Source organism: Chrysoperla carnea, chromosome 1 (assembly GCF_905475395.1).
Source record: "Chrysoperla carnea chromosome 1, inChrCarn1.1, whole genome shotgun sequence".
NCBI classification, from domain to species: Eukaryota; Metazoa; Arthropoda; class Insecta; order Neuroptera; family Chrysopidae; genus Chrysoperla; species Chrysoperla carnea.
Window position 1 is genome coordinate 21,053,878 of NC_058337.1, and position 26,185 is coordinate 21,080,062.

The 26,185-nt window shown below is 29.6% G+C and overlaps 2 protein-coding genes across 2 annotated transcripts in view; both read left to right on the plus strand.

Annotated features, from left to right (window-relative positions):
- LOC123290816 (ABC transporter G family member 23) overlaps positions 1 to 15,551 on the plus strand; it is a 50,606-nt gene extending 35,055 nt beyond the window's left edge. The window contains exons 2-11 of the mRNA XM_044871148.1: positions 5,479 to 5,696; positions 8,060 to 8,482; positions 8,745 to 8,838; positions 9,643 to 10,067; positions 10,657 to 10,864; positions 11,693 to 11,870; positions 12,385 to 12,500; positions 12,571 to 12,647; positions 12,717 to 12,982; positions 14,446 to 15,551. Of these exons, the coding sequence (XP_044727083.1) occupies positions 5,485 to 5,696; positions 8,060 to 8,482; positions 8,745 to 8,838; positions 9,643 to 10,067; positions 10,657 to 10,864; positions 11,693 to 11,870; positions 12,385 to 12,500; positions 12,571 to 12,647; positions 12,717 to 12,982; positions 14,446 to 14,747 (2,301 nt within the window). The 5' untranslated portion in view covers positions 5,479 to 5,484 and the 3' untranslated portion in view covers positions 14,748 to 15,551. The remainder of the gene's footprint in view (positions 1 to 5,478; positions 5,697 to 8,059; positions 8,483 to 8,744; positions 8,839 to 9,642; positions 10,068 to 10,656; positions 10,865 to 11,692; positions 11,871 to 12,384; positions 12,501 to 12,570; positions 12,648 to 12,716; positions 12,983 to 14,445) is intronic.
- Positions 15,552 to 20,263: 4,712 nt separating this feature from the next.
- On the plus strand, positions 20,264 to 25,253 carry LOC123304906 (CKLF-like MARVEL transmembrane domain-containing protein 7). Its single transcript, XM_044886453.1, has 4 exons — positions 20,264 to 20,463; positions 20,588 to 20,735; positions 22,496 to 22,762; positions 24,222 to 25,253. Exons 2-4 carry the CDS (start codon positions 20,601 to 20,603, stop codon positions 24,360 to 24,362), a joined length of 543 nt encoding a protein of 180 aa, XP_044742388.1. The 5' UTR covers positions 20,264 to 20,463; positions 20,588 to 20,600; the 3' UTR covers positions 24,363 to 25,253.
- Positions 25,254 to 26,185: the final 932 nt, after the last annotated feature.

Genomic DNA, 26,185 nt, shown 5'->3' on the forward strand with positions numbered 1-26,185 from the left:
ATTTCCGAGATTGTTGATATATATATATATATACAAGAATTGCTCGTTTAAATATATAAGATAATACCTTAATACTATTAAAATAAAAATTCCTATTACGAAACTTATCGTTTCCATGGTAACAATTCACTACTTTATTTTTCATCCCGTATTTCAACCCCATGCCGAATCCCTTGCAGCAGCTCTAGACCATCTCTGTATCAAATTTCATTTAAACCGGTTGAGTAGCTTAGGATTAGGAGTAGTTTCGTAGTGATTTCGTAACATACAGACAGACAGACAGAGTTATTTTCGCATTTATAATATTAGCATGGATTTTAACTAACTATTATATTATTGTATTATCTAGTTACCTCACATATGTAGAAAAATATAACACTATTAGGCAAAACAATTGAATTATAAAGGTTGTTGTCTATAAAAAACCGTAAAATGATAAAGATCTTACGGAAATTTAAAAAATCTATAAAAAAATACATAAAAATTATTATAATGTAACATTGCTATATAAAAATGACCTTAAAACAATTTCATTTTTCTTTAGTTTATTTACCTAATATACCTATAAAATTATGTAATAAATATTATTTAAAATCTTAAATAATATTGAAATTATAAAAACTGTGCCAATATAAATATTTAATTATACTTAAACAATTAAATTTACCTCTTTATAAGTAAGGTGTTTTCAGTATTTGTGAATCTAATTTATAAAACTTTCATTTTTATTTTTTTTTTTTTTGTAATTATAATTGTGTAGTAAATATATTCAATTCTTACACTAAAAATGAATTCATTTTGTTATATATATCTGAAGGTTCAATTACAATATTTTCATCACGGTTCTTTCTCAAAACAAATCACTGAAGTGAAAAATTATTAAAAAAGTTTGTATGTAATATTTGGGTTTAATTAGTTATACTGTATCCATCTAACTAATTGTATTAATAAGAATTAATGCCATTGTCCTTATTTTTTGTCCAAGGAAGTAATTAGGTACTATTTAGAATGAATTATCTTAATTAAATTAAATTGATTATTTTTTTAAGTTTGTAAACGCATATAATTATTAAAGTTATTATTTATATACTTGTGGCATCGTTCTTGAAGTTGCAATTTCGAAATCGTTCAAGATTGAGATAAAAATTAAGTTTCGACGGTTTAGTTTGATTCAGATATTTTTTAGATAAAAATAAAACCTAAACAACACTAATTATTCATATCGGAGCTTTCTTTATGATTTTTGTGACGATGTTCCCGTAAATTGGCCACCACGTTCCACTGATTTAAATCCATTTATTTATTTTTTTTTAATCTTATTAAAAATTATAAAGAAAGCGCCGATATGAATAATTATTGTTGTTAAAGTCTTATTTTTACCCCGACTATGCGAGAGGTTATGTATTTGACCGATATGCATGTATGTTCATCTGTTCGCACTTCGCACAGCTTCTAAATAAGTTTATATTTTGACAAATGAGGTATCGTTAAAAGCATGTTGATCGTCCGCTGGTTATAGGCTTCACATTAAATTGAATATGGCGCCCTCTATAGAACAATAGATCATGAACTTAAAATAATTTATAATTTAATAATATCGTGTTAGGTATCAAATGAAAGGACGTAATTAGCACTTTTCAAAAATCTATGTATTTAATTTTCGTATTTAAATTTTTATATTTTTAAAATTTTTTTGTCCCAGTTATAATAAACGGAAAATATTAACAGATCTTTTGAAGATATTTTCGAAGATTTGCAAAACTTAATTTTTCAATCCCATCGACAGTTGCAAAGTTCTTACGATTTGTTTTTGGGTATTGTGGGATTAACGACTTTGTTTTAATATAAATGGTATAGGCATACAAAAACCATCAAAATACGAAAATTGAACCACAAAAATCAAAAATTTCCTTAATTTCCAATAATTTAATCCTCAGAATACGGTTATGTCCACATTTTTTTGTCTTTTCAAACTAACTTTTATCAGTCCTCCAAATGGTAGACACAAAAATCATAGAAATTTCGCTTCAATATAAGCTAACAATCTAATAGATCGAGTACAAAATATTCAATTTACTAATTACTGTATTATCTACAAATAAAGAAAATTTATGAAATCGGGAAGTTGTTGGTGAGGTCATGATATTTTATATCCAAATACAGAATGTAAATTTCAAAATTACTTATTCCTGCAAGTTATAAAAACCAACTTTTTAGAAAAATTATTTTAAACATTTTCGCTATCATTTAGAAAACTGATTAAGATAAGTTTTATGCTGAAAAGAATACTGTTTTAGTTGCGACTCGAGTGTCGAATTTATGAAATTTTTCCATTTTCGTGGTTTGTTTTTCGTATTTTGACGTTTTTTATAATGCCTGCTGTTTATACTAAAAAGAAGTCATTGCCATAATTTTGCCATTTTAACTTCCTAGAACATCACTCGTTGTGAATCAGAAGAACTCCAGTGATGGTAGAATTTCAGTGTCCAAACGAAACTTCGGCCACCTTGGGCCAAAAAAGCTACCTTCATCAAATCATTCGGCTTCGGACAGATATCGTCTAAAGTTCCAAACAAACATTTGAAAAAATAAATCGCAAGGTACTTTTTTATCATCTCTAGATCAACTTCTAGAGACGGTTTAAATATTTTCCTTTCTATATTATACAGACAATATAAACCGTCAAAGTTTTCAAATTATTATATTATTGTAGCCAATTTTGAACAAAATTTCTTAAGACTTTTGAACATTCGATTTAGCTAACTTTTCCGCTAACTTTTCAAGAGCCCATTCACCAAAAATTCTGCGTTGTGGTAGGTCGTTCGGCTTCAATTCTTGCACCAGCTATATTTTGTAAGGCTTCACATCTTAATCCTTCCGCAAAATTTCCCACGTTGCTGGGTAACAGAGACCCAATCTCCGCGAACGGTGCCGAAACTATAATTTATGGTCATCAGCAGCGATATAACACTGGCTGATACAGCAGCGATATTTTCTTCAGTTCGCACAGTAAGTAAGCGTGCTGGTGATTTAATAACAGAATAGCCTGAATAGCCGCTTCAGTGGGTCGATAAAACTGACCATAAAATGGAAGAAGCGCGCGATGAACTTTCTTAACAGAGCACGCATTTTGATAATAAAATTCTATATTTGCAAGCGTTGTTCGTTTGTAAGACGATTCATGGTTAAATTATAGACCAAACTGAAGATTTTTGATAGTGACACACAAAACAAAACGTGCGTGTCGCCAAAAAGAAATTAGTTAAAAAATCACCTTTTTGTTGCTATCTCCTAGACAACAACTATCGAAAAAATAGAGAATGAATCAAGGTACATTGAATCCTTGGTACTACATGTTACTTAACGTATGTGTATAATATGTATCTAGTACAGCTCAAAAAAGGCAATAACCATATCGAGTTTTTTATATTTTGTCTAACTGAAAAATCATTATCGATAGAATATTAAAATTTTGGATTTAAGGGTGTTGTAACATCTATTGCATCTTCAATTTTGTATTTCCTTGTGCCCACATAGATAGTCCTATAAAAATGTTTGATTTCCATTAAAACTTTTTGTAGGACCACCCAAATATGTATGCAACTCTCGCCGGAATTACTAAAGCATCTAAACATAACTAAGATTTTTGATTAAAATAAAAATAAAAACCCACGTCATATTTGCATTAAAGGAAATTCTATGTAAGGTAACATGTTAAGAAATTATGTTAGTAATAACAAAATATTAAGTTGTTTACCTTCTCTTCCACAAAACGATGATATTTTACACTTTTGAACACATCATTTGCATATAGTTCACATAGTTTTTATAAGAACAAGGATGTACCGCAGATATAAGTATAAATATTAATAAATAGGTAACAGATTAAAATTAATTAATTGTTTGCATGAGGATTAAAATTAAGTATTTAAATAAACTAAAGTGAATATTTTATTAAATCGGAAGCTAGGATTTTTTTTTTTTACTAGGCTGTTTTCAAGTTCAAATTTATTTTAGCTTCACCCCTCACACGAACACTGTTTCCTGAGCATAAGACTGCTAATTTATTATCAGAGAATGTACCGGTAAACGATACATACAACTCATGGCTCTTAGGAATCGAAAAAAATTTAATTTACACTATGAATGAGGATTAACGCCTGCTCTAATAACCAAATTCATGTCGTACAAACCCGTAAAAAATTCTCGTACAATAGAAATAGTATTATTATATCAAACGAATTAATGAGAGCAAGCAATTAACAGTATCAGTGCAGTTTAATAGCAAATATGAAAAATTTTCTGGGCCAACAATGCTACTTTTGATTCCAACTTTAGACAAGGTAATATCAATAGCATTCTGCTTCATTCCAGCAAAAGTTTTCTTGATGAAATCAGTTGAAAAATAAGAGTAATTTTTAAAATCTCTGCCATCTGTTTAAGAATATAATTTTTGTAACTACACTCGGCAAATAAAAATCGTTTGTTTTTCGTTCTGCTTTAAGAACCCTTGTGGAAATAAATCTGTTGGAACTCTATACTTTGTTTGAAATTCAGAAAAAGGATATGTGCAGTAAAACTTTCTCTGAAAAAGTCTGAAAATGAACCTGAAAAATTATTAATCAATCATTTAATGACAGAAAATAGTAATAGATTGAGACTCTTTCGGAAGAAATATTTCCTTCTAGAAGACTTTTTCAAAGAGATTTTACGAAAATTTAGTTAGCTAAATAAAGTAAGAGTATAAGAGTTTTTCAGAATTAATCAGTAAAATTTAAAACATTTCATATTTTCGAAAAATTAATTACTGCAGGTTTTTTACTTTTATCATATTGAATACTTCTCTGAAGGAAAATAAAAATTTGCCAGGAAATTATTTAGTTTTTCTGATTTATTTATAGCTTTGTAAAATATTTTTACTGTATTATTTATAAATATAATTACTGTAAAATACTACTGAATTGAAGTAAACGTGTTTACTTGGTTGTTGGTGTTCCTATAACAAGTAAATATTTCTGGAGTCAGCGATCTCAATACTTGAAGCTACAATAAAAATACCTGAAGCTATTAAAAATTATTAAAATTATATGTATAAATCATTTTTTGAAACCGATTTATTTTTTACATTTTTACCTTGAAGGTAGGTACTTTTGAATTAAGGGCGTCTGCCTATGGATGGAATTTATTCTTTAAGTTTAAACAAAACTACCCAGGAAACACTTAAGTCATTGGAAAATGGTTATTTTTAAAAGCTGCCCCTACACCCCTTAATTTATAATTCTTTCCCGCTCCTCTTAGAATCGTTTCATAATTAGGGAAGATATCGCGTAACACACAAACACACACATAATATACAGTCAAATTCATAACCCGTTCTTTTCGTCGATTAAACATTGAAAGAAGATAATATTTATTGATAATTTAATTTTATAAAATGGCAAAAATAATTATAATAAAACTAATAATTTTTTGTTACAGAAAAATATGATAACCGCGGAAGTGGCGACTGCGCCAATATCAACGGTGTCGCAGGATTTACAAACACGCCGTCGTCAATTCAAACCACAACAAAGTACAGTACAAACGAGACGTCAACAAGCGGTATGTGTAAGGCGTGCATACAAACGATATGGATCCAAAAATAATCCAAATGTCATTTTGGATGGACTCAATATGACCGTACCCAAAGGAACGATGTATGTAAATATATGAAATTATGCGTAAAACATTTAATTAATTATTATAAAAGTAATCATTGACTTTTGAGTTTTGTAAATATCTATACCTATTTTATCAATAACTTTAATTACTTATGCTAATTACTTATTTAAAGTTTTATTACTCGTTAAACAAAAATTAATCAATAATCATTTATTTATCACTGTGTAAAAAATGCCCTTAAGCAAACTGTGCATAAATTATGTTTAGCCTCACTCTTGAGGTTTTTCATTAGGAAAATGATGCCATTATCAATAATTTATTATATTGGCGGATAAACTTTAAGGTCTCACGCACACTTATAAACCGAAACTTCTTGAGACAGAACGTTTTATTTTTGTATGAAAGCGTTTTATTTATTTTTTGTATGAAGACTTGTAAAATGTTGATAAATTATCTATAAGATGTATCAAGATTAAGAATTCGAGAACTCAAGCAGGGAAAAAAGTGAGATACATTTCTGGTCGGCAACAGTAATTGTAAATCCCCTATTTGGTGTATTTTTTGCTGTTTCTTAGGGTTTTTATTCCTGAATAAATTTGCTAATAAATAGGATCAGCCTTCAAATTGTGTGAAAAGCATTAAGATTTCAATAATTTTTTGTCGCAATATTTACAACTCGGGGAGACGTATCAGATGGTCTAAGAGTCGAGCTGCACCTACAATTTCACGATCTTCTGTGTTTAAAATTACATTAAAAATCATAAAAGTATATGATGCATTGTTTTATTTCAAAAACTGATGGCATACTATAGCCAATAAAGTTGTACAAACTAAACAGGGTGGTCCATATTAATATAGTATGGGTAATTGCTCTTTTCGTAGTTACCCAATCAAAAAATAATTGTGACAAAAGTTACAGAGTTTGATGAGGAACATCATGTTCTGACATTAGATTGGACCTAGTTCTCCAGGTTGCTATAATAATCACTTTAGATCCTAAAAAGTAAGAGATAGAATAACGTAAAATTAGAAAGTTGATTCTCATAAAAAAGTAACATTTTTTATGAAAAATATTTCTTCGAAAATTGTTAGGTTTTGGAAGAAATGTGTCTTCAAAAAATGACATTCATATACTTACATTTAATCGAAAGAAAATACGCTAGCTTTATAAAAATTTTTTAGACAAAAATTAACAAGGACAATAAAGGTTATTTGCCTGTGTTAATAACTTTTAGGTCCAGATAAATTTTCAAAATCATTTAAAGATCAAACTCAAATGACCTTGAAACTAGAACTTCAAGTCGAAGTCATGGAAACAATCGAATGTGTTCTATTGCCCTTGGCAAGTTTTTTGACTAAAGCATTTTTCTATAGCTAGCGTGTTTTCTATGGATTAAATATAATAACGATATATTTTTTCAAAAGCTAACGATTTTCGAAATAATATTTTAAATAAAAATTGTTAGTTTTTTTATGAGGATCAACGTTCTATTTTAAAGTGTCTATCTCTTACCCTTTATGAATATTAATGCAACCCAGTGAACTAGGCTAGTTCCAATCTGAAATCAGAACATGAAGACCCCATCAAACTCTGCAACTTTTGTTTCAGTTATTTTTTGATTGAATAACTACAAAACGAGCTATTATAGCCATAACAAATTAAAAGGGTCTGTGACTTTAGGAATTTATTATAAACATTAAAGCATTACAAAAAGTTCATGTGATCAAAGGTCTGAAAAAGGTTCCTTTATATCGAAAATTTCACGAATTCTTTCGGAAAAGTGTTTCGAGTACGAGTTGTTCATGTTATTAAGAGGAACGTTTGTATTGGAAATTTTCGCTCTATCTAAAGAAAACGGTTCTCGAATAGTTTTCTCTTTTTTCTAACACTACTGTTAAAATATTTTTTTATACACTAATCAGACCGATCAGTCAATATATGGGACACTTTACTAAATTAGGCTCGGGACCCGACAAGTGAATGGTATACTTATTACTTTTACGATAGTTTTAGGATCAGTGTTGCCAACTTTCAATTCTCAAGCCCACTAATTAGACGATATAAAACCACTAAAAGACACTAGGCAGGAGTGTTACCGAAATATTTTTCGTTTTTTATCACAAAACTTTTAATAATTAGCATAAATGATTTGTCCATTAAACAATTTTTTTAGTAATTTTGTCTGATAGTAAAATCACTAGTCTTAGTGGTAAAATCATTAACTTGAGAACGCTATTTGAAATTCTCCATATTTATTGCCTATATAATCACTTCCTTTATCATGAAGTAACTCTCTTAAACTATACAACCTAAAATCTATATTAATTTTCTATTATCTTGATGTCTTCAGTCAGTCCTAAGATTTTTCTAATTGTATTTGTAATTGTTGTGATCTAGATATGGATTACTTGGTGCTAGTGGTTGTGGTAAAACAACATTATTAAGTTGTATTGTTGGCAGAAAACGCTTAAATTCTGGTGAAATATGGGTGTTGGGTGGTAAACCAGGATCACGTGGCAGTGGTGTACCTGGACCACGTGTTGGATATATGCCACAAGAAATTGCTTTATATGGCGAATTTTCAATACGGGAAACGTTTATTTATTTTGGATGGATTGCTGGAATGACTACAAAACAAGTTGATGAAAAATTAGATTTCCTTGTTAAATTTCTAATGTTACCAACTGCAAGTCGGTTTATTAAGAATTTAAGTGGTGGTCAACAACGACGTGTCTCATTTGCAGCAGCCTTACTTAATGATCCGGAATTACTTATTTTGGATGAACCAACTGTTGGAGTGGATCCTGTATTACGACAAAAGTAACTATTAATTTAAAACAGATTATATTTAATTCTTTTTTATTTTTAAATTGAATAATTTTCAAAAAAATTAATCATATAAATTATAATAAAATTATGTCGGGTGTCTCAAACTTCAGAGAAACCCCTCTCTAAAATATAAAATATTTCGAAGTTGAATAATAATCTTATTCTAAACATCCAACTTACCCACCTGGTTTCAACTGAAAATTTTTAGTCTACTACTTTTTTTTAAAAAATAAATATATAATTTTCTTTGCAGTATTTGGGATCATTTAGTCAATATTACCAAAGGAGGAAGAACTACTGTTATAATTACAACACATTACATTGATGAAACTCGGCAGGCACATCTTGTAAGTAATTTAATACTTAGATCTTGTGAGGCCCGCTTCACAACTAATAGACTGATTGATTATTAATACAAATAGAGTACAGTTTTTTGAAATTTTAGCTACTCTATAAAATACCCTTGCACTTTAAAGAATAAAAAATGGTAACCAAAGTTTGCTCGAACCAACTTGTTTTGATAGAATTTCAACGAATTGAAATATTTAATCACATCCCTTAAAGTCACACAATCACATCATTTTGATTCTTGCAGATTCGATGCGTGTGTGCGAACGTATTTCTTTGCTTCTTTAACAAAATTGATTTATAAGAGTACGTACTGTGGCCACTTCCAAGATCCGTCAACTACGTTTTACTCTCTCCCAACTTCGGGAAAAAGTTCTCAGATCCCCTCCAGGCAGGATTGGGATGAGAACTTGGTGAAGCTAAAGGGTGTGGTATTTTATACCGACGAATCCAAGTTGAAAAGGAGAGTAGGCTACGAGATTTTCTCGGAAAATCTAGATTTATGGTTATCATTCCGGCTGTCGAATCACTGTAGCGTGTATCAAGCCGAAGTAATGGCAATTTACGAAGAATGTGAATGTATAAGATTGAACACTATCATGTGCAGTGATAATACTATCTTCACCGACAGCCAGGCAGTACGTTTTGTACTTTTTTTAATAAATACAATTTTTTCAAGTTTTTTCGAGTCTTTTTGCGTGTAAATATGAACCGTTTGCCGATATACGTTAAAAATTTACTCATCTTTACTCTATTTACTCATTTTAACAACAATGTGGACTTATAGTTTCTAACAATTACAGATTGGTTTAATGCGTGGTGGTCATTTCTTAGCTGAAGAATCGCCAGACCATTTATTACAACAATACGGAGCCCCGTCATTAGAAGATGTTTTCCTAAAATTAAGTGTTATACAAAATATGGGTAAACGAAGACGATCTTCAATATTACATGAAGTTACTGAAAATATTGTAGTGCCATCGACAGCTGTTGATAATGTAATAATGGGTGATGAAATTGGTGAAATATCCGGAGAATTTGGTGATAATGTATCCATATCTAGTCGTGTTGGACGTATTTCAATAACACATGAAAGTCCAGACCATGCAGAGCTACCTCCAGACGAAGAACCACCAATGACCTGCATAGACTATTTCAAATTAGTAAAGGGGCGTCATATGAAAACATTAATATGGAAAAATTTCTTATGGATGTGGAGAAATGTTGGGTAAGCTAGTCAAATGAAAGACCCTGCACAATCCATATGAAAAACAAAACTGTAGAAATTTATTCGATTCGATGACAAAAGATGTATACGAGGTCTTAGCGCGTCGTAATATACTCCCATTTCCAAAAGGCCCAATCGTAGGTTATTATTGTAGCTTGATACTATGATGTTATGCTCATATTATTAGAACGTTGTAACGTCTACTCAAACATCCAGATCGAGATTTACAGCAGTACAGGATAAAAACATTTTTACAAAACTGACAATACAAGTTTCCTTTCGAAACACACATTTCCTTTCAAAAGTACACTTAATCTTACATTGAGGTCCATACCAGGTCACGATAAAGATCACGTAATATCATAGTGTCATCATCTTTAGACTCAATACTGTATTGATCCTCTTCGCAGAGCTAGAGTGCCTGAAGTGGGCTTTAGATACTCGAAATGCTTCTCATTTTTGTCCACATACCCAAGAAAAATTTTGATTGACACTTTGAACCAATTTAAGTGAATATTGTTTTTCATAAGCATTGCTCGAAGTCGCTTAATAAAATCATATGAATTTTAACATAGTTTTTTCCGTTTAGTTTCCTAGCTTTCATTCTTGGTTTACCGTTATTACAAACAATTTTATTCTGTGTATCGATTGGTCATGATCCTACTGGACTCGGAGTAGCTGTTGCAAATTATGAAAAAGCAAATGCAAGTGCACCATGTATTCCATCAACGGGATGTAATCTGACTATGTTAAGTTGTCGGTTTTTGCATCATTTGGAAAAGCGGAAAGTTGAGTTTGTGAGTAAACTAAATTTTAATTTTTTCAATATTTTAAAAGTAATTTAAACAAGTGAAAACAAACAATTGACTGAGTTAATTGTTGAAATATCATGTATAGACAGTGTTGATTACATTACCACATTACACATACATACATGTCACACATACATAACTTATATTATCATATAATACATGCTATACAATTTGCGCCCTCACGTGTAAACATTGATGTTTACGAAAAATGTTTAAAAAAAAAAAATTGTTTATTTTTTTATAAGGAACATTTTTTACATTTAAACTTTTATTCTATCTCTAACGGTTTAAAAGATGGGTCCTAGTGACCCAAGATCCAATTGACCTATGTTGCTCATTTACGAACTCGACCTCACTTTTTACGTTCTGAGTATGCTGAAAAAATTGAAGCTTGATATCTTTTTTCGTTTTTGAGTTATCGTGTTCACGGACGGACGGACAGACGGGCAATCGAAAATGGACTAGATAGGTGATTTTATGAACACCTTTACCAAAATTTGTTTCGTAACATCAATATTTTTAAGCGTTACAAACTTGGTACTAAACTTAGTATACCTTGATATACATATATTATTACATATATACATGGTATAAAAATCAAAAATGGAAAGGAAGTTTAAATTCCTTTGTAGTGTTTATTATTTTACATTGGCAGGCATTAAATGAATACTATCAAACCCACACTCTAGAATATTGAAAAAAAAAACCGGGCCCCAGGGCAAGTTGGGCTCGCATCGTATATTCAACAATTTCTATTCCCTTAAAAGAACTTAAAGATAAAGCTCGCATATTAATGAAATATAACATTTTTAGACAAATTTCGAAACAGATGAAGATGCTAGGAATTATGTGCGTCGAGGCAAAGCATGGGTTGCATTACGATTTTCTGATAATTATACAGCTTCTTTGATAAAACGTGTTGAAGATGGTCGAGATGTTGATGCATATACTATGGAATCAGCTGAACTGAATGTTTGGGTTGATATGTCAAGTAAGCGTTTTATTTTATTTTCATAAAAATTGAACAAAGATAAATGATTGCCAGACAAAAATTTTGCCAAAAAACCGTTAGTTTGTTTTTCGAAAGGTGTTTGACGTGCTGAATTCAAATCGGAGCTCAAAAGTAATTTAGAACATTACGTAATATGCGAGAAAAAACCCTTTCTCGATTTGTCGAAAAAAACTTACGTTTCTTAGCAACTTTTGTTTTACAGTGTAGCTAACAGACTAACAAGCGAAAGAAAAGAAAAAACAGAAATCCAGAGCTTCCTTTTCTTTTCTTTGTTATGAGGAAATATCCCCTTTTCGAAGTGATTTATATTTCGTCGGTACACACAATTAACCCTGAGCGTTAATTGTGTGTACCAAGAAATTTAGTAGGCATGGTTTTTATCCATTGCAAAGTTCTCGTTTTTTAGAATGTTCTTTGCTCTTTTCCGAGGTAGATTGTTTGTATATTAAAAATTCTATTCAGCACATTCTATAAGGGATGTTTACGTTTACAGATCAACAAATTGCGGCTTTATTAATGCGAGATATGCATTACAGTTTTTTCGATTTCTTAGCTGAAATGTCCGTAGATTGTAATTATAGTGCAAAAATAGCTAAAATTCCAGTACGGGTAAGTTTAAAGAAAACTTTACTGTTAATCTTTATACAAATTATCTAATTTTGATTATTATTTGACACAGATAAATGAGCCAGCTCCTGTATACGGTGATTTTGTCCCAAATTTCACTGATTTTGCAGCACCTGGAGTAATTTTAACGTAAGTTACCGATCTCAAATTAATAACGCTTATTTTATTTGTACTTTAAAATATTATTTTGTATTTCAGAATCGTCTTCTTCTTATCAGTGGCCGTAACATCTGGTGCCATGTTAATTGAACGTAATGAAGGGTTATTAGAACGTTCACTTGTTTCTGGAATAACTGGAACAGAAATATTATTCTCACATGTTGTGACGCAATTCGTTTTAATGATTTGCCAATGTACTCTAGTTCTGGTGTGTGCATTTGGAGTATTCCATTTAACAATGCGTGGTGAATTAGTGTGGGTAACTACTTTAACAATGTTAACTGGATTATGTGGAATGTGTTTCGGTACGTAAAGAAATTTGTTTCATAGATAATTATCATACTATTTCGTTCCAAAATAAAAATTGCGGAAGGTGATTTCTGCAAAAAAATTATATAATCAAAATTAGAAAGTCTCTTTAAATGTGAGTCCTACGGCCATGCGGTTCTGGTTTAACAAATTAAGTTATCTCAAAATAATAGGAAAAATCCATGATTTCTAGAAAAGGGCACATGGGTTCAAAGTCGTCTTTGAAGCTATTTATTGAACTCTCTCACGCATATTTTCTTTGGGCACTTTTTTGTATTTCTGTTAATTTCTTTTTTGCAAATGCCAGGCCGATCAAGTATGGGCAAATGAAACAAATCTGTAATAAAATTGCCTATAAATAAAAAGAAAGTAAATTACTGTTCATATTTATCACTTATGGGGTTAGGTGTAGTCAGAAACATGAAAAAAATGACAATTTTAAATAAATTTTTTTACCAGTAAATTATTATATTTTATAAAAGTAAAAACATAACATAGCATATAAGGTTTCTACTTGGCAGAAATTTGAAGAAAAAAAATTAATAATTTAAAAGTAATGGCTGTTTGTATTGATCCAGTTCTAACCGAAGCTCCTTGCGGTGGCCATCACTAATCCTAATTCATCTAAAATCAATCGGACAAAAAAAATTTTTAAATTAACAAAATGGCAGCCTCAGAAAATTTTTTCAGTTATTCAGGAATAAACCAACACTTAATTGTTTAAAAAAATCGAAATTAAAAAAAAATCCTTCGATCACGCACTAGTTTTTAATGTTTTCAAAAAGCTGTATAAATTTCATTGTAATCTACCGAGCGGTTTTCGAGCTACAGTGGTCACTAGTTCAAAAAACATAGTTTTGAGAAAAACGCATTTGCAGTTTTACTCAATTTAAGTAAAGTTATATTATTTAATTACTTACACCGAGTCATCTATTCCTGGGAATTATAATAGTTCTTCAGCCGTTGCAGCAGCTTCCAAAATATCTATTTGATTTTGTCTACATAGCATTTTACCTTCTCGAGTATTATCGTTAGCGCCCTTATCTGCCGATCACTTGTAGCAGCTGCTGGCTACCTTCCCTCGAACGTTCCAGAGCGCCCGAGAATTTGCTAATTATCGAATAACTTGAAAAGTATTTATCGGATTTACTTCAAATTTTCAGATAGCATTTCTAAGATATTACACTTGAAGAAAATGCAAAATGAAAATTCTGGCTACACCTAACCCCTTATATATTACTAGCTGTGAACAACCCGCTTTGCTGGGTAACTTCAATTTTAAATATGTACAAAGATTATTCGCAAGAATGTTTTTAGCCACGGATACCGCACTGCGGTATCTCGCACGATTCGAGCTAGTGATATATAAAAGCACTTTACCCAAAATTTTGCTTGTATGTCAGTGCGCACTAATTGATTTTCAATGAAAGATTTTTAACAAAATGTATTCCTTTTTCAGGTTTTGTTGTATCTTGTGTATGTGAAAACGAAAGAACAGCCACGTATATGGCGTTGGGTAGTTTCTTGCCAATTGTTATGTTATGCGGAATTATTTGGCCAGTTGAAGGTATGCATATAATTTTACAATGGATAGCGTCTCTCTTGCCATTAACAAAATCAACAGAGAGTTTACGAACAATGTTACAACGTGGTTGGGGAATTACAAATCCAAGTGTGTATAATGGATTTACATCAACAATTGCATGGATTATTGTCTTTTTAACAATAAGTATATTATGTATTAAATTCAAGAAAGGATAAGTTCAATTTTTATATTCCTTTAATGTTATAATTAGTATAAATAATTTTCTTATCTAAAAATAAAATTATGCAATTTGAATTAAAATCTTTTTTTTGGAAACAGTAATTCTTGCCATTGATTTGAGATCAAGAAAACACTTATTGTGAATTAATTTTTAAGGATATTTTTCAATTTTTTTTATAAGGCACAGTGGTGTATTTCGTGTAAGATTAATTATTTAGGCGGGATTTTTCTGTTTAGATCTTTAATAGGAGTCTAAATCTAAAAAAGAACAAAACTAACATTTGAAGTAAATAATAAATGAATCGTTGCTCTAGACATCAAAGGCGAAGATATTTAACGCAATAAGGTGTAATCGAGTAAATGAAGCATCAAAACCTATAAAATTATTAATTTCACATTAAACGCTCAGGAAAGTGCACGAACGAAAAGATAATATTTATTAGTTCAACACGTTGGGGAATATTAAAAATGCTATTAAAGTGAGATAGGGAAGAACAATGTATGGTAAAAATAAAGCCCTATCTGTGCCTAGAGTAAGAATTTTCTAGCTCTATATCATCTAATAAAGTTAATGGAAATTCATTTTTGTCATACCTCGTTGTCCTTCTCTTTCTCCCAGTTTCAGCCACACGTCACTCATTTTCGAAATAACTTTTCAGTATTTCCCAACGTTGTTCAAGCGTAAAACGATACATTTTCTAATAACGGGCATTATAACTATCCATTGTTACATAATCCAAATGCTCTAGTTTTCTCAGTTTGGAAATAACTCTCACTTTAAAAAGTTATCAATTGATAAACGCTTGATCGGATATATCAGTGCCAAAAAGTAATTCTATACATAAAATATGCAATATTTTAAGTTTTTATATTTATTCACAGTATCTCCAAAAAAATCCTGAGAATAAAAAAAAAGCTAAACAATGTTTAGCTTTTTTCCCCAGATGGCACCACAGCCTAAACTGGCAACGTGAACTAATTTGACATTCAAACTTAGCGTCAAGCGTCAACATGAAAATACGACTTTATACAGACACTATGGATAAATTTTTATTTTATCCACTGATCTATATAACACAGGATAGTGCGTGGCGTCACAGAAATCGTCGGCAATAGAAGCGATTTCAAGTTAGGCATGCGCACAAATGTATATGTCAAAAATGTAAATGTATGTATGCAAACATTCCATGGTTTATGCACATACATTTGCGCGCATACCATGAAGCTTATAAGAAGGAGAACGATCGCTATAGAAAATATTGTCCCCGAAATATGGATAAAATAAGTGAGGCGCTGCGACCGCTAAAAAGTATCAATAAAGGCGGGCTGTTGTGCGTTAATTTAAAATGATATATCAATTTGTACATTATGCAACTAACTTCATCCACTTCGCAGATACTACTTCTTGATGACAGCACGGCTGGTGGCTTAAAAATTAACTATAAATTCTACAAATTTTCAGGGACAGGTGCGCTAATGCTTTAGTACATAGCGATCTTTCTCCTTCTTTATAATCTTCCTGGCGCATACTTAACTTGACAGGCTTCTAATGTCGGCATATCGGCCAATGCCAAAAGTATAGGCATCCATCATCCATTTTTTATTACAGATCAGTGATTTTATCTCATTCCATAACAGATTTACACAATTTTAATACGAATACTAATTTTTGGACGAGCACCTCTATGCCTTAGAAATAATTTAGAAATAATTATGTCAAGTAATTTTTAAAACTAGAATAAATTAGCGTACTTAGACATGTTCTTTAGTGTAATTACTATTTACTGTGATTTTCTTATAAATAATATTTTTTAGAAAATGGTCAATAATTTTGTATAGATATATATTTATGAAATTGTAATATACAAATATTTATTGCAATAATTTTTTTTAAAAACTCCATCCATTATTTTATATATAATAAATACAAATCAAATAATAAGAAAATATTTATGTTTTTTTTTCGTTTTAAATAAAATATATTTTAAAATTTACATTTTTGTATTTTATTTATTAAACCGGTCCTAAGTATATTTACATTTCCACAAAAAAGTTATAAATTATAACATTGAGTGTTCTAAAAAATATTCTTGAACTGAGGTAAGTTGGTTTTTGGATACTTAAAACAAATGAACATATCTGTCGAAAAATTATATTTAACTTAATTTCAATATTATAAATGTTTTAAAAAATTATATACTAGTTGTTAAAAACCAGTATTGTATCAAATTATTATCAGAAATACTAATTTTATCAAAAATTGTTTATCAGACTAATTTTATCAAATTATTCATCAGAAAGATTATTTGAATTTAGATCTTATACGCGGTCATAATATATTAGAAAGGTATGTATATACATTAAAATATTTGGATAAAAGTTTACCTAAATATAAAATTTGATTTTGTATAAAGATTGTTATTCTTTACTTATTGTAAAAAATGGATCGAAAATTTATTATAAATATTATTAATTAATTAATTTAATTATGTAATGTTTTATATAAATCCCTAACCAAATTTTTTTGTCTAAAATTGTTACCTTAACCTCGTTTATTTGCGTATGGTATGGTATGCAGATGCTTTTGAATGCGTACGGCACGAAGTATAGATACAAACAATGAAATCGAACGAATGGACTCAATTTAGGGAAGAGATAATAATAGCATCGGTACGTCCTGAATTCTTGCGTAGCCAGTAGCAGAAAAGAGAACTATGATCTGGGTTTATTATTGTGTACAAGCATCGATACATTCTGAATTCTTCCGCAGCCAGTGGCAAAAAAAAGAACTATGATCTGGGTTTATTTTTGTGGTCATGAATACGATGGAAAACCCTTTACACCGTTCAGACTCCTTGTATCTATACTTCGTGGTGTACGGGCTACATGATTGTATAGAACGTTAATAGTCCAAGCAACAAGTGAAATACTCGTTTTTGACGACATTAAAATAATATAAAAATGACGCAAAAGGACCTATTTTCAGCGTTAAATTGAAATTATTAAAAATGGAGAGAGAATTACGGGAGTGAGAGTTTTTATTTATAAGAAATCCTCCTCTTTAAAAGCTTATTTTAAAATTTCTTAAATATTAATGTTTTAAGAAATATTGGCGAAAAATGAAATATGTATTTTTTTTTATCTTTAATTATTTATAACTTTTAAAATTTTTTATGTGCTGAAAAATGCTTATAGCACATTTTTATACTTTTATAGACACCATTCCGAATTCAACGATCTATCACACGTATTTTTACGACCAGTTCTATATTACACCAATTTGAACTTGTGAACTAGACTATACTAAAAAAAACGGTTGCAAAACAGCAGAGAAAATAAATAGTACATACATAACTTTTTTATGTTGGCCTATTTATTATACATATAGTTTACTTACACAATGAATTTTTGATATTTTATTTAAAATTATTTTTATAGGTATAAATTTTTAATAAACAAGTCGATTAACTCTTTTAATCTGTAAATTTTTACAGATTTCAAAAATAGCATGTACTAAAAGTTATAATTGGCGAGGACAACATTTTTTCAAACTTAGTTGTTTTACATCTCGCACAATAATTACGTGATGTTACAGGACATATTTTATTTATCTATAAAAATTTACTATAGATTCTCCTCATTCTCTTTGAGCAATTTTAAATCTTTGTATATTTTTCCTAAATGCTTTGAATAAAATTATCAATTCATTTGATAAAAAATACAAAATTTTATCAACATAAGGTAGGTTCGGTATTCTTTGACATATAAGTACTTAATAACTAATAAGGTAGGAACGATACGTAGTTGCATAGAGTGCATTTTTGTACCAAAGATCAAGAATCTGCTACCTATTTGATCATGAAGTCATTCCTTTACAAAAAAAACTAAATACTGTACTTCCGATCGGATAAAGGGCTTAAACAACCCACAAAAAAGGAGGTAGGAGAAAATTGACCGGGTTAGTTAGTCTTAATCCATCAAAAATTTTTGCAGGATTTCGTTGAAAACGTGCATCTAAACCTTGGAATTGGAAAAACGATTTTACCAGGGTTGCGTTATGGAAAATGAAATTTTCAAACTTTTCTATTAATTTGAGTTGATTGGTGAAAATCCCATCTTTATAGCGTATATAGAACAGAAAATCGTTATTTTTGGGTGGATTTTCGCGCGCTCTCTTAACAATTAACAATCAAGCACTTAAAATTAATTCAATTAGGCCAAAAATTTTTGCGAGATGTTGTTGATTAAGCTTTACACTACAAATAATAGTTTTATACATTTAAAAAATCTGATTTTTTCATAGGCCTTTTGAGGGATGAAAATCGTAAAAAACGCGTTTTTCAAATTTTACGAATTTTTTACTCAAAATTGGAGTGTTTAAAGAAAAATGTCTAAGAACATTTTTTTTAAGTTTTGACCCCAATTATATGATACAATTTTTTCTGAAGCGGTTTTCGCAAAAATTTTCCATGCGGAAATTAATCATGCTCATTGATGAATTTAGTCGGGACTATATATCGGTATTTCGAAAACAAACAAATAATTGTCATAACAGACTCAGTCTGAGTTAGAGAGTAACAGACGAATATTAGGTACGATCAATTTTTTTTTAGCACTTGTTTTTCTGTTAATTAATCAGTCAAATGGGGTCAATTAATAGTAAAAATAAAAGACGGATGCAAACAAAGTATAAGAAGAGGAGAAGATGCTGTGTTAAGTTTTGAATAATATCTCAAATTCTTTAACATAAAAAGACACCGCCTAAAAAAATTTTAGAATATTTTATAAATAAAATGATTTCGCCATATAGTTACTTTTTTCTCTGTTTAAGATTAAGATTTATTTTTAGGTATAGATTCTTTTATTATTTTCAGAACCGCATTCTGTTTTACCTATACATACAACATTTTGATTTAAAAAAAAAAAATTGAAATTACAGAACTATAATAATTCTCTAAGCAAGGTACAACAAAAACCATGAAGCGGTATTTTTTGAACCATAAAACGATTTAAAAATAGATCTTTTTTTATGTGTAGGTTAAGTTGTTAAAAGTAAAATCAAAGAAGTTATATATAACAATACTACAATATAGTTATTTGAAATAGTATCACAACTCGAAGTTGTCAAAAATTCATCTTTAACTAAAATATACTTAAACCTTATCTATATAAAATACTTTACTAATCTACATTTCTGCTGACTTCTGCAAATACCTCCTTAAAATTCATCTTACATAAATCTTTTGTCTATGTAAAATACTTTACTAATCTACATTTCTGCTGACTTCTGCAAATACCTCCTTAAAATTCATCTTACATAAATATTTTATCTATGTAAAATACTTTACTAATCTACATTTGTGCTGACTTCTGCAATTACCGCCGTGTGTTTGTTTTGTTTTTTAAAATAGCGTTTACAGTATTACCACAATTTTAACATAAAATTATTTTACACAACATACACAATACACTTTTAAAGATAGCCAACCTAAATAATTGACATTATTTATTATTTTAAACTTTCGTTTTCTCATACTACTACAAGCAGGTGGTACAGGAAACGCCTTCAATTTGCGTAGAAATTTCAAAATACGGCTAAAACATTAAAATAACTGTGATGTCATATTGTGATTGAATTACACCCATATTTATTATAAATAATTATTAATAAGTAGTGAACATCATAATTTAACTAATTTTAATAAAATAAAAGTAAGTTTTATGATTTCTTAAAAGTATTTATAATTTAATTAACTGTATAATTTTTTATCTCTTTACGGTTTACTAGCAGTGATAAAATTAATGTTATCTTATAAATATTTCAAATTTGATTCAGATACACCTACACCATGGCAGATCCTGGATACGCCGGAGGACGACACACAACACAAACTACAATCCAGACGACTAGCGTTCAAACAAATATTCGATATGATCAAACATATATTAGAACAATTCCGGGTGCATTGAAAATTGCACAAATTGTAAGTATTTTATAAATAGTTATACTTTTCATTGATTGTAAATATTAAATTAAAAGTAGTTAGTTTACAATTAAAGCAACTGTAGCAATTGTTGAATCGTAAAATAATGATTATTAATCTTTGTTCTAAATAGATGAAATTGAAAAATAACTACCTACCCATGCACGGGTGAAAAAATGTTGGATACTTAGCTTAGTTTTCGAAATATCTAAGATTGAAAATTTTCTCAATATTTCGAAAACTAACCCAGCTATCGAAAAATGTTATTCTTACTTTTTGTCCAAGTTTTAACTTTGTAAGAGCTGTGCCGGCTTGTTGTAAAATATTACCCATTCAAATGTAAGGCGTTTGCAAATAGAATTGATGGATAATCGAACGGAATTATATAAAATATAAAATTACTAAATAGATGAAACCTGTTGAATGATTAATAATAATGCTGCCACACGATCTTGGCATTATTTGGAATTTTTCTTTACTATATTTTTGTGGATTCAAAATCGAGATATCCACTTCGAAGCTAATAAAGTTTCGATATATGAAACATCACAGTGTAAACTCGATATAACGAATTCCTCGATGTAACTAATTTTATCCATAGTATTCAATGATAAATGTAGGTATATCTACTTAACATTTAGAGCAAGTGAACAAACCTCAAAGCAACAAAGTTAAAATTATCCTGGGAAAAAAATTTTTACGCGTTTTGCAACGGTAATTTAAATAACAAAAAAGAATTTGATGATAATTAATTTTTTTTTTTTGGTAATTCGTGCCCTGTGGATCTGAAACGAGAAGAGAAGCACTGACTGTGAATGTTAAACGGGTGATTTTTTTAAGATATAGTTTTTAAATTGAAATTAAATATAATGGCAATCGTCATGATAGGCTTTATTACAAAGTAAATCTTATATTATTTGTGTTTAATTATGATTTTGAAATTTGGAAGCCGTATTTGCAACCTTTTTTATCGAGCAACTAGGGCACTATAACGGCAACATCACGGTAAATATTAAATTTTAAGCGGTTTTATGCTTGTGGTTTTTCGGCGTATTAAAGAATTTTACATATTCCCACAGAAAATAATTTTTGACAAAAATGATGCTTTGTATATTTTGGAAGTGCTATTCTGGCATAAGCCTATTTTTGGTAAAATAGCAAAATATACTGAGCACAAACGAACGGTAAACTGTCCAATGGACTATAAATAGTGTATCATTTTAACATTATGCACACTTTACAACACATTTCAGCCAAACCACGGGGTCATTAGACCCAAAATCATATTTTAATATAATATTCAAGAATCTGAGGATTAAACCTTTTAATTCTTTCCTATAGCTCCGATTGTAGCAAGTGATTTGTTAGTAAGGGAGTTAAACATCGACAAACCAAAAATCATTGAAATACGAGCATCGAAAAGTTTGTATATTTCATGTTCCAACGTTACGATTTTTGCTATCTACATTCTAATTAGATTAATAGATACTTTTAAACTCAATTAGTTGAACTAATAAACAATTCGCGAAGAGCATATTGCCGAGCTTGATTTTTGGAATAATTTATAATTTTTCCTTCCTGTATATTTCATAAAAACGCAAGTTGGTGTGAAAAAAATTTTTATCTCAATTGTTAAAAATTAATATTTCTTATCATTGTAATTCTTTGAAACGGAAACGGTGGTATTAAAATTATTGATTAGGCTTTATCAAAAAATTTGTTATAATAATATTTATAAACGACTATTTTTTTATTTACAGGTACTGAATTTACTAGGATTCATTTGTATACAATGTTCAAAATTTAGCAATTATGCAACTGGTAGTTTTTTTAATACAGTTGCGATGACTGCATTTTGGATAACTGGAATCTTACTTGCATTTTACTTATTTCATGTTATTGAAAAATTCTTCAAAATACCATGGCTGAAATTGGAATTTTTCTATTGTACAATTTGGACTCTTTTATACTTAATTGCAGCTATTTTTGCAGCATCTTTTGGAAGTGATGCATATGTTGCTGCAGCAGTAAGTATTAATCAAATGTAAAAAACACGCTGAAAATTTAAATCTCGAACTAAAATATTTTCGATAATTTGAAAGAATTTTTGATAGTAAATCGCTCAACAGTTCTATTTTGAAAAAATTTGTCGTTTTTTGTAAGATATCTAACTGAGTGTATTGTCTATTACCTGATTTCTAGTCAAACAGTAATAAAAGCCAATCTTAAAATATGTGAGACAAAGAATCTGGAGGCAGATAAGGTCAAACATACAAGATGACGTAGGAAATATTTTAGTCTATACAATATGTACAAAGTATAGTGCTGCCATCTGAATATAGTTAAGATAGTAGGATAAAATTTTGAAATAAATGTAAACTGAAAGTCTTGAATAAATATGATGGAATGATATTTATGGTAGTACGACCACCAAACAATTTTAGATTTAGGGTTGAAATTATTTGTACTTTATTTAGATTTCGTTATAACTTCATGAATGTAGACGAAAAATAAGAATAAAATTTTTTTATATCTGCTTAGGCTTTCGAAATATCGAAAGCTAAATAATAATTAAACAAACTGTTCAATCTTCGATATTTTGAAATTACTCAAGATATCGAAAAATTTTATTCTTACTTTTCGTCTTAAATTATCAAGTTATAACATAATTCACCATTAGAATTGAAATATATATTTGTTTTAATTTGTGTCCTCACTACCGTGCTCATACATCCTTAATTAGTCGAACACAACGGGTTTTTATTTTCTTCAATATTTTATTAAGGTTTTAATTTATCTACCGTTTTACCATAAAACCAATGTGAAATATGCCTACTTTTAAAATCATTTATTTATTTAAATATTCGGGCAAAAATTTATTCTAAAATTTTCAGCATTGATTTAGATTTAATCCAACTTCATATAAAAAAAGTCAAGCTTTTTATTTAAAATTACCTTGTTGCTCGTACATCCTTAATGCGTAACTCTTTCTTCTAAAAGCGTAATTTATATGAGGGTTGCAATCCCCAATCGGTGGGTCAGTAAAATTTGAAATTTCTCCGTTAATATTAGTGAAACGTTAATGCATATTATAAGCAGTTTTATCATTATTTAGATTTGCATCGTTAAAATGTTTTATTTTTGGTTGTTCAATTTAATACTTCTTTTGAAAGTAGCCTGTCTAAAATTTTAAATTACAGTTATGGAGAATGATTCAATATTTCCTCGCCTTATGATAATACATTGAGTGTTGGTATACAACACATACTCAGTTATAGATAAGCACATTTTAAAGGCAGACCTTTATAAAGCTGACTCTGTTCGGAAAGGGGCAATCATATAGGCGGCCTTACGAGATTTTAGTAGTTACAAGTTGTTTATAATAAATATGAAAAACAATGACTATCAGAGTTCAAAATTTATTAAGTTCACTTTGAAAATAGCATTTAAATAAATTATAAAATGAATATTTATTTTTCTTTGTAGTTTTTCGGTTTTTGTGCAATGGTAGTATATGGATACGACGCATGGTTAAAGTGGCAAGGTGTTCAAGCTGGTGAATTAGCGCAAGGTGAACGTGTTATTAGTAAACAAACGACGACAGCAGTAAATTCTCCAGCTTATTAAAGCATTTAAATCTTTGAAAGTTTGTACCAAATATTAGCCCAGTTGCCTGGTAAGTTTTGTTGATTTTTTTTGCGAATGGCTGAAAGTACTTTTCTAAGGGGTTATTTTGTACGCTGATCATGAATTTTTAGGTCATTTTGCTCCCCAAGGTGGGAAAAAAAAGATAAGGCTATTTTTAAGAGCGAAATTTGAATTAAATATGGAAATTTCGGTTTTCGTAAGTCTAATATTTATCGTCTCTTTGGAAGCTAGCATTTTTTAGGGGATTTCCATTTGTCCATTAAGGATAATAAAAAAAAAGAAACAAAAAATAATATTATGGAAATTACAGTACACAGAAATAATATGATTAACAATCAAAATTTTAAAAAATTGGTGTATACTTTGTTTGGAACACTTTTTAAATATATGTTTTCACTACACAACAACAAAACACAAAATGTACAAATCTACCGCTCTGATTTTAGATGAGAGAAAATAAATCAACCGGCGGATTAAATGAGATAAAATAATCGAGCCGTTAGCTACTCTAACAACATGTAAAATTTGGCCAATATAAAAAAATTCTAACCTCAAAACTTACCACTTTTGCGAGGCCCGAATTTTTCATAGTTAGCTCAGAAGTCGAGGTATTGACCAAAACTACAATGGATGATTCAAGAAAACTGAATTTTCGCTCTTAAAAATGGCCATATACTTTTCCTCACCTCAAGCAAGGGGAACAAAATGACCCAAAAAACCCCGTAGAAAAGTACTTAAAAGTAAGCCATACGCAATTTTTTCGAAACGCCTTCGATTTTGACTACTATGCGACTGGCTTATATGTACAAAATAGTTGTTCTTTATTTTTATTATTTAAAAAAAAAAAAAAAATTAGCTTTAATTTTTTTAAATGTTTACAAAAAAAAACTTGCTTTGTTGATTTTTAAAAATTAATTTTAATCCTGGCCTAAAAGTACTTTTACTTTTAATATTTTATTATAAAACTTGTGTTTTCTCAAGAAGTGTTTTCTTATAAAATTTTCTTAACCTGTACAAACTCCATTGAAATTTCCTGCTAAAAAATATTTTTTTAAGAAGTAAATTGAATTAATTTAATTTCCATTTACTATTCAAGGTTGTGTATTTATGACGCACCGTGCTTTACCATGTGTATACTTCAAAGCATGGTGTGTTTGCATTAAAAGTACCAAATAATAATTCAATATCATAAAGAAAGTTCCACACATTGGCTGCTCGGTATTGCTCGCTATGCTCGCTAGGCTGAATACATTATCGGCTAGGACAATATGTTCAATTAGTTTTGTTATCATATAGATTGTTATCAAAATATAAGGCGCTATATAGTTTATGCTCTTCGCCGAGTGCTTGGTTGATGTTTGTATCCTGGCAGAAAATAATAAAATGATAGCGCTCTCACTGAAGGAAATCGCCATTTTGTTCATTAGTTCTACTGTGCACTACCGAGCGGTCACATATACTAAACGCAGTCGCTGTATGTTAATAAATAAGTTTTAGTAATTGGAATTTTATAACAAAACTGATTTTATTTTTTTATTTTTCATGATAATTTTAAAGTTACAAACAGCTGAGAAACGAAAACGCCCGACAAAAAAACATGTTCGTAAAACATCGTTGTGACGTAATAATGTTAATTGAATAGTATACACTATATACAATTATACTATTATGACGTTACACGATCTTTTACGAACATTTTTTATGTCGGACGTTTTCGTTTTTCTAGAAATTAACTGAACGCATTTTAGGCGATTTATTTATTTATTTTTCTTACTGTGAAGTTAGTAATTTATAATCAACCG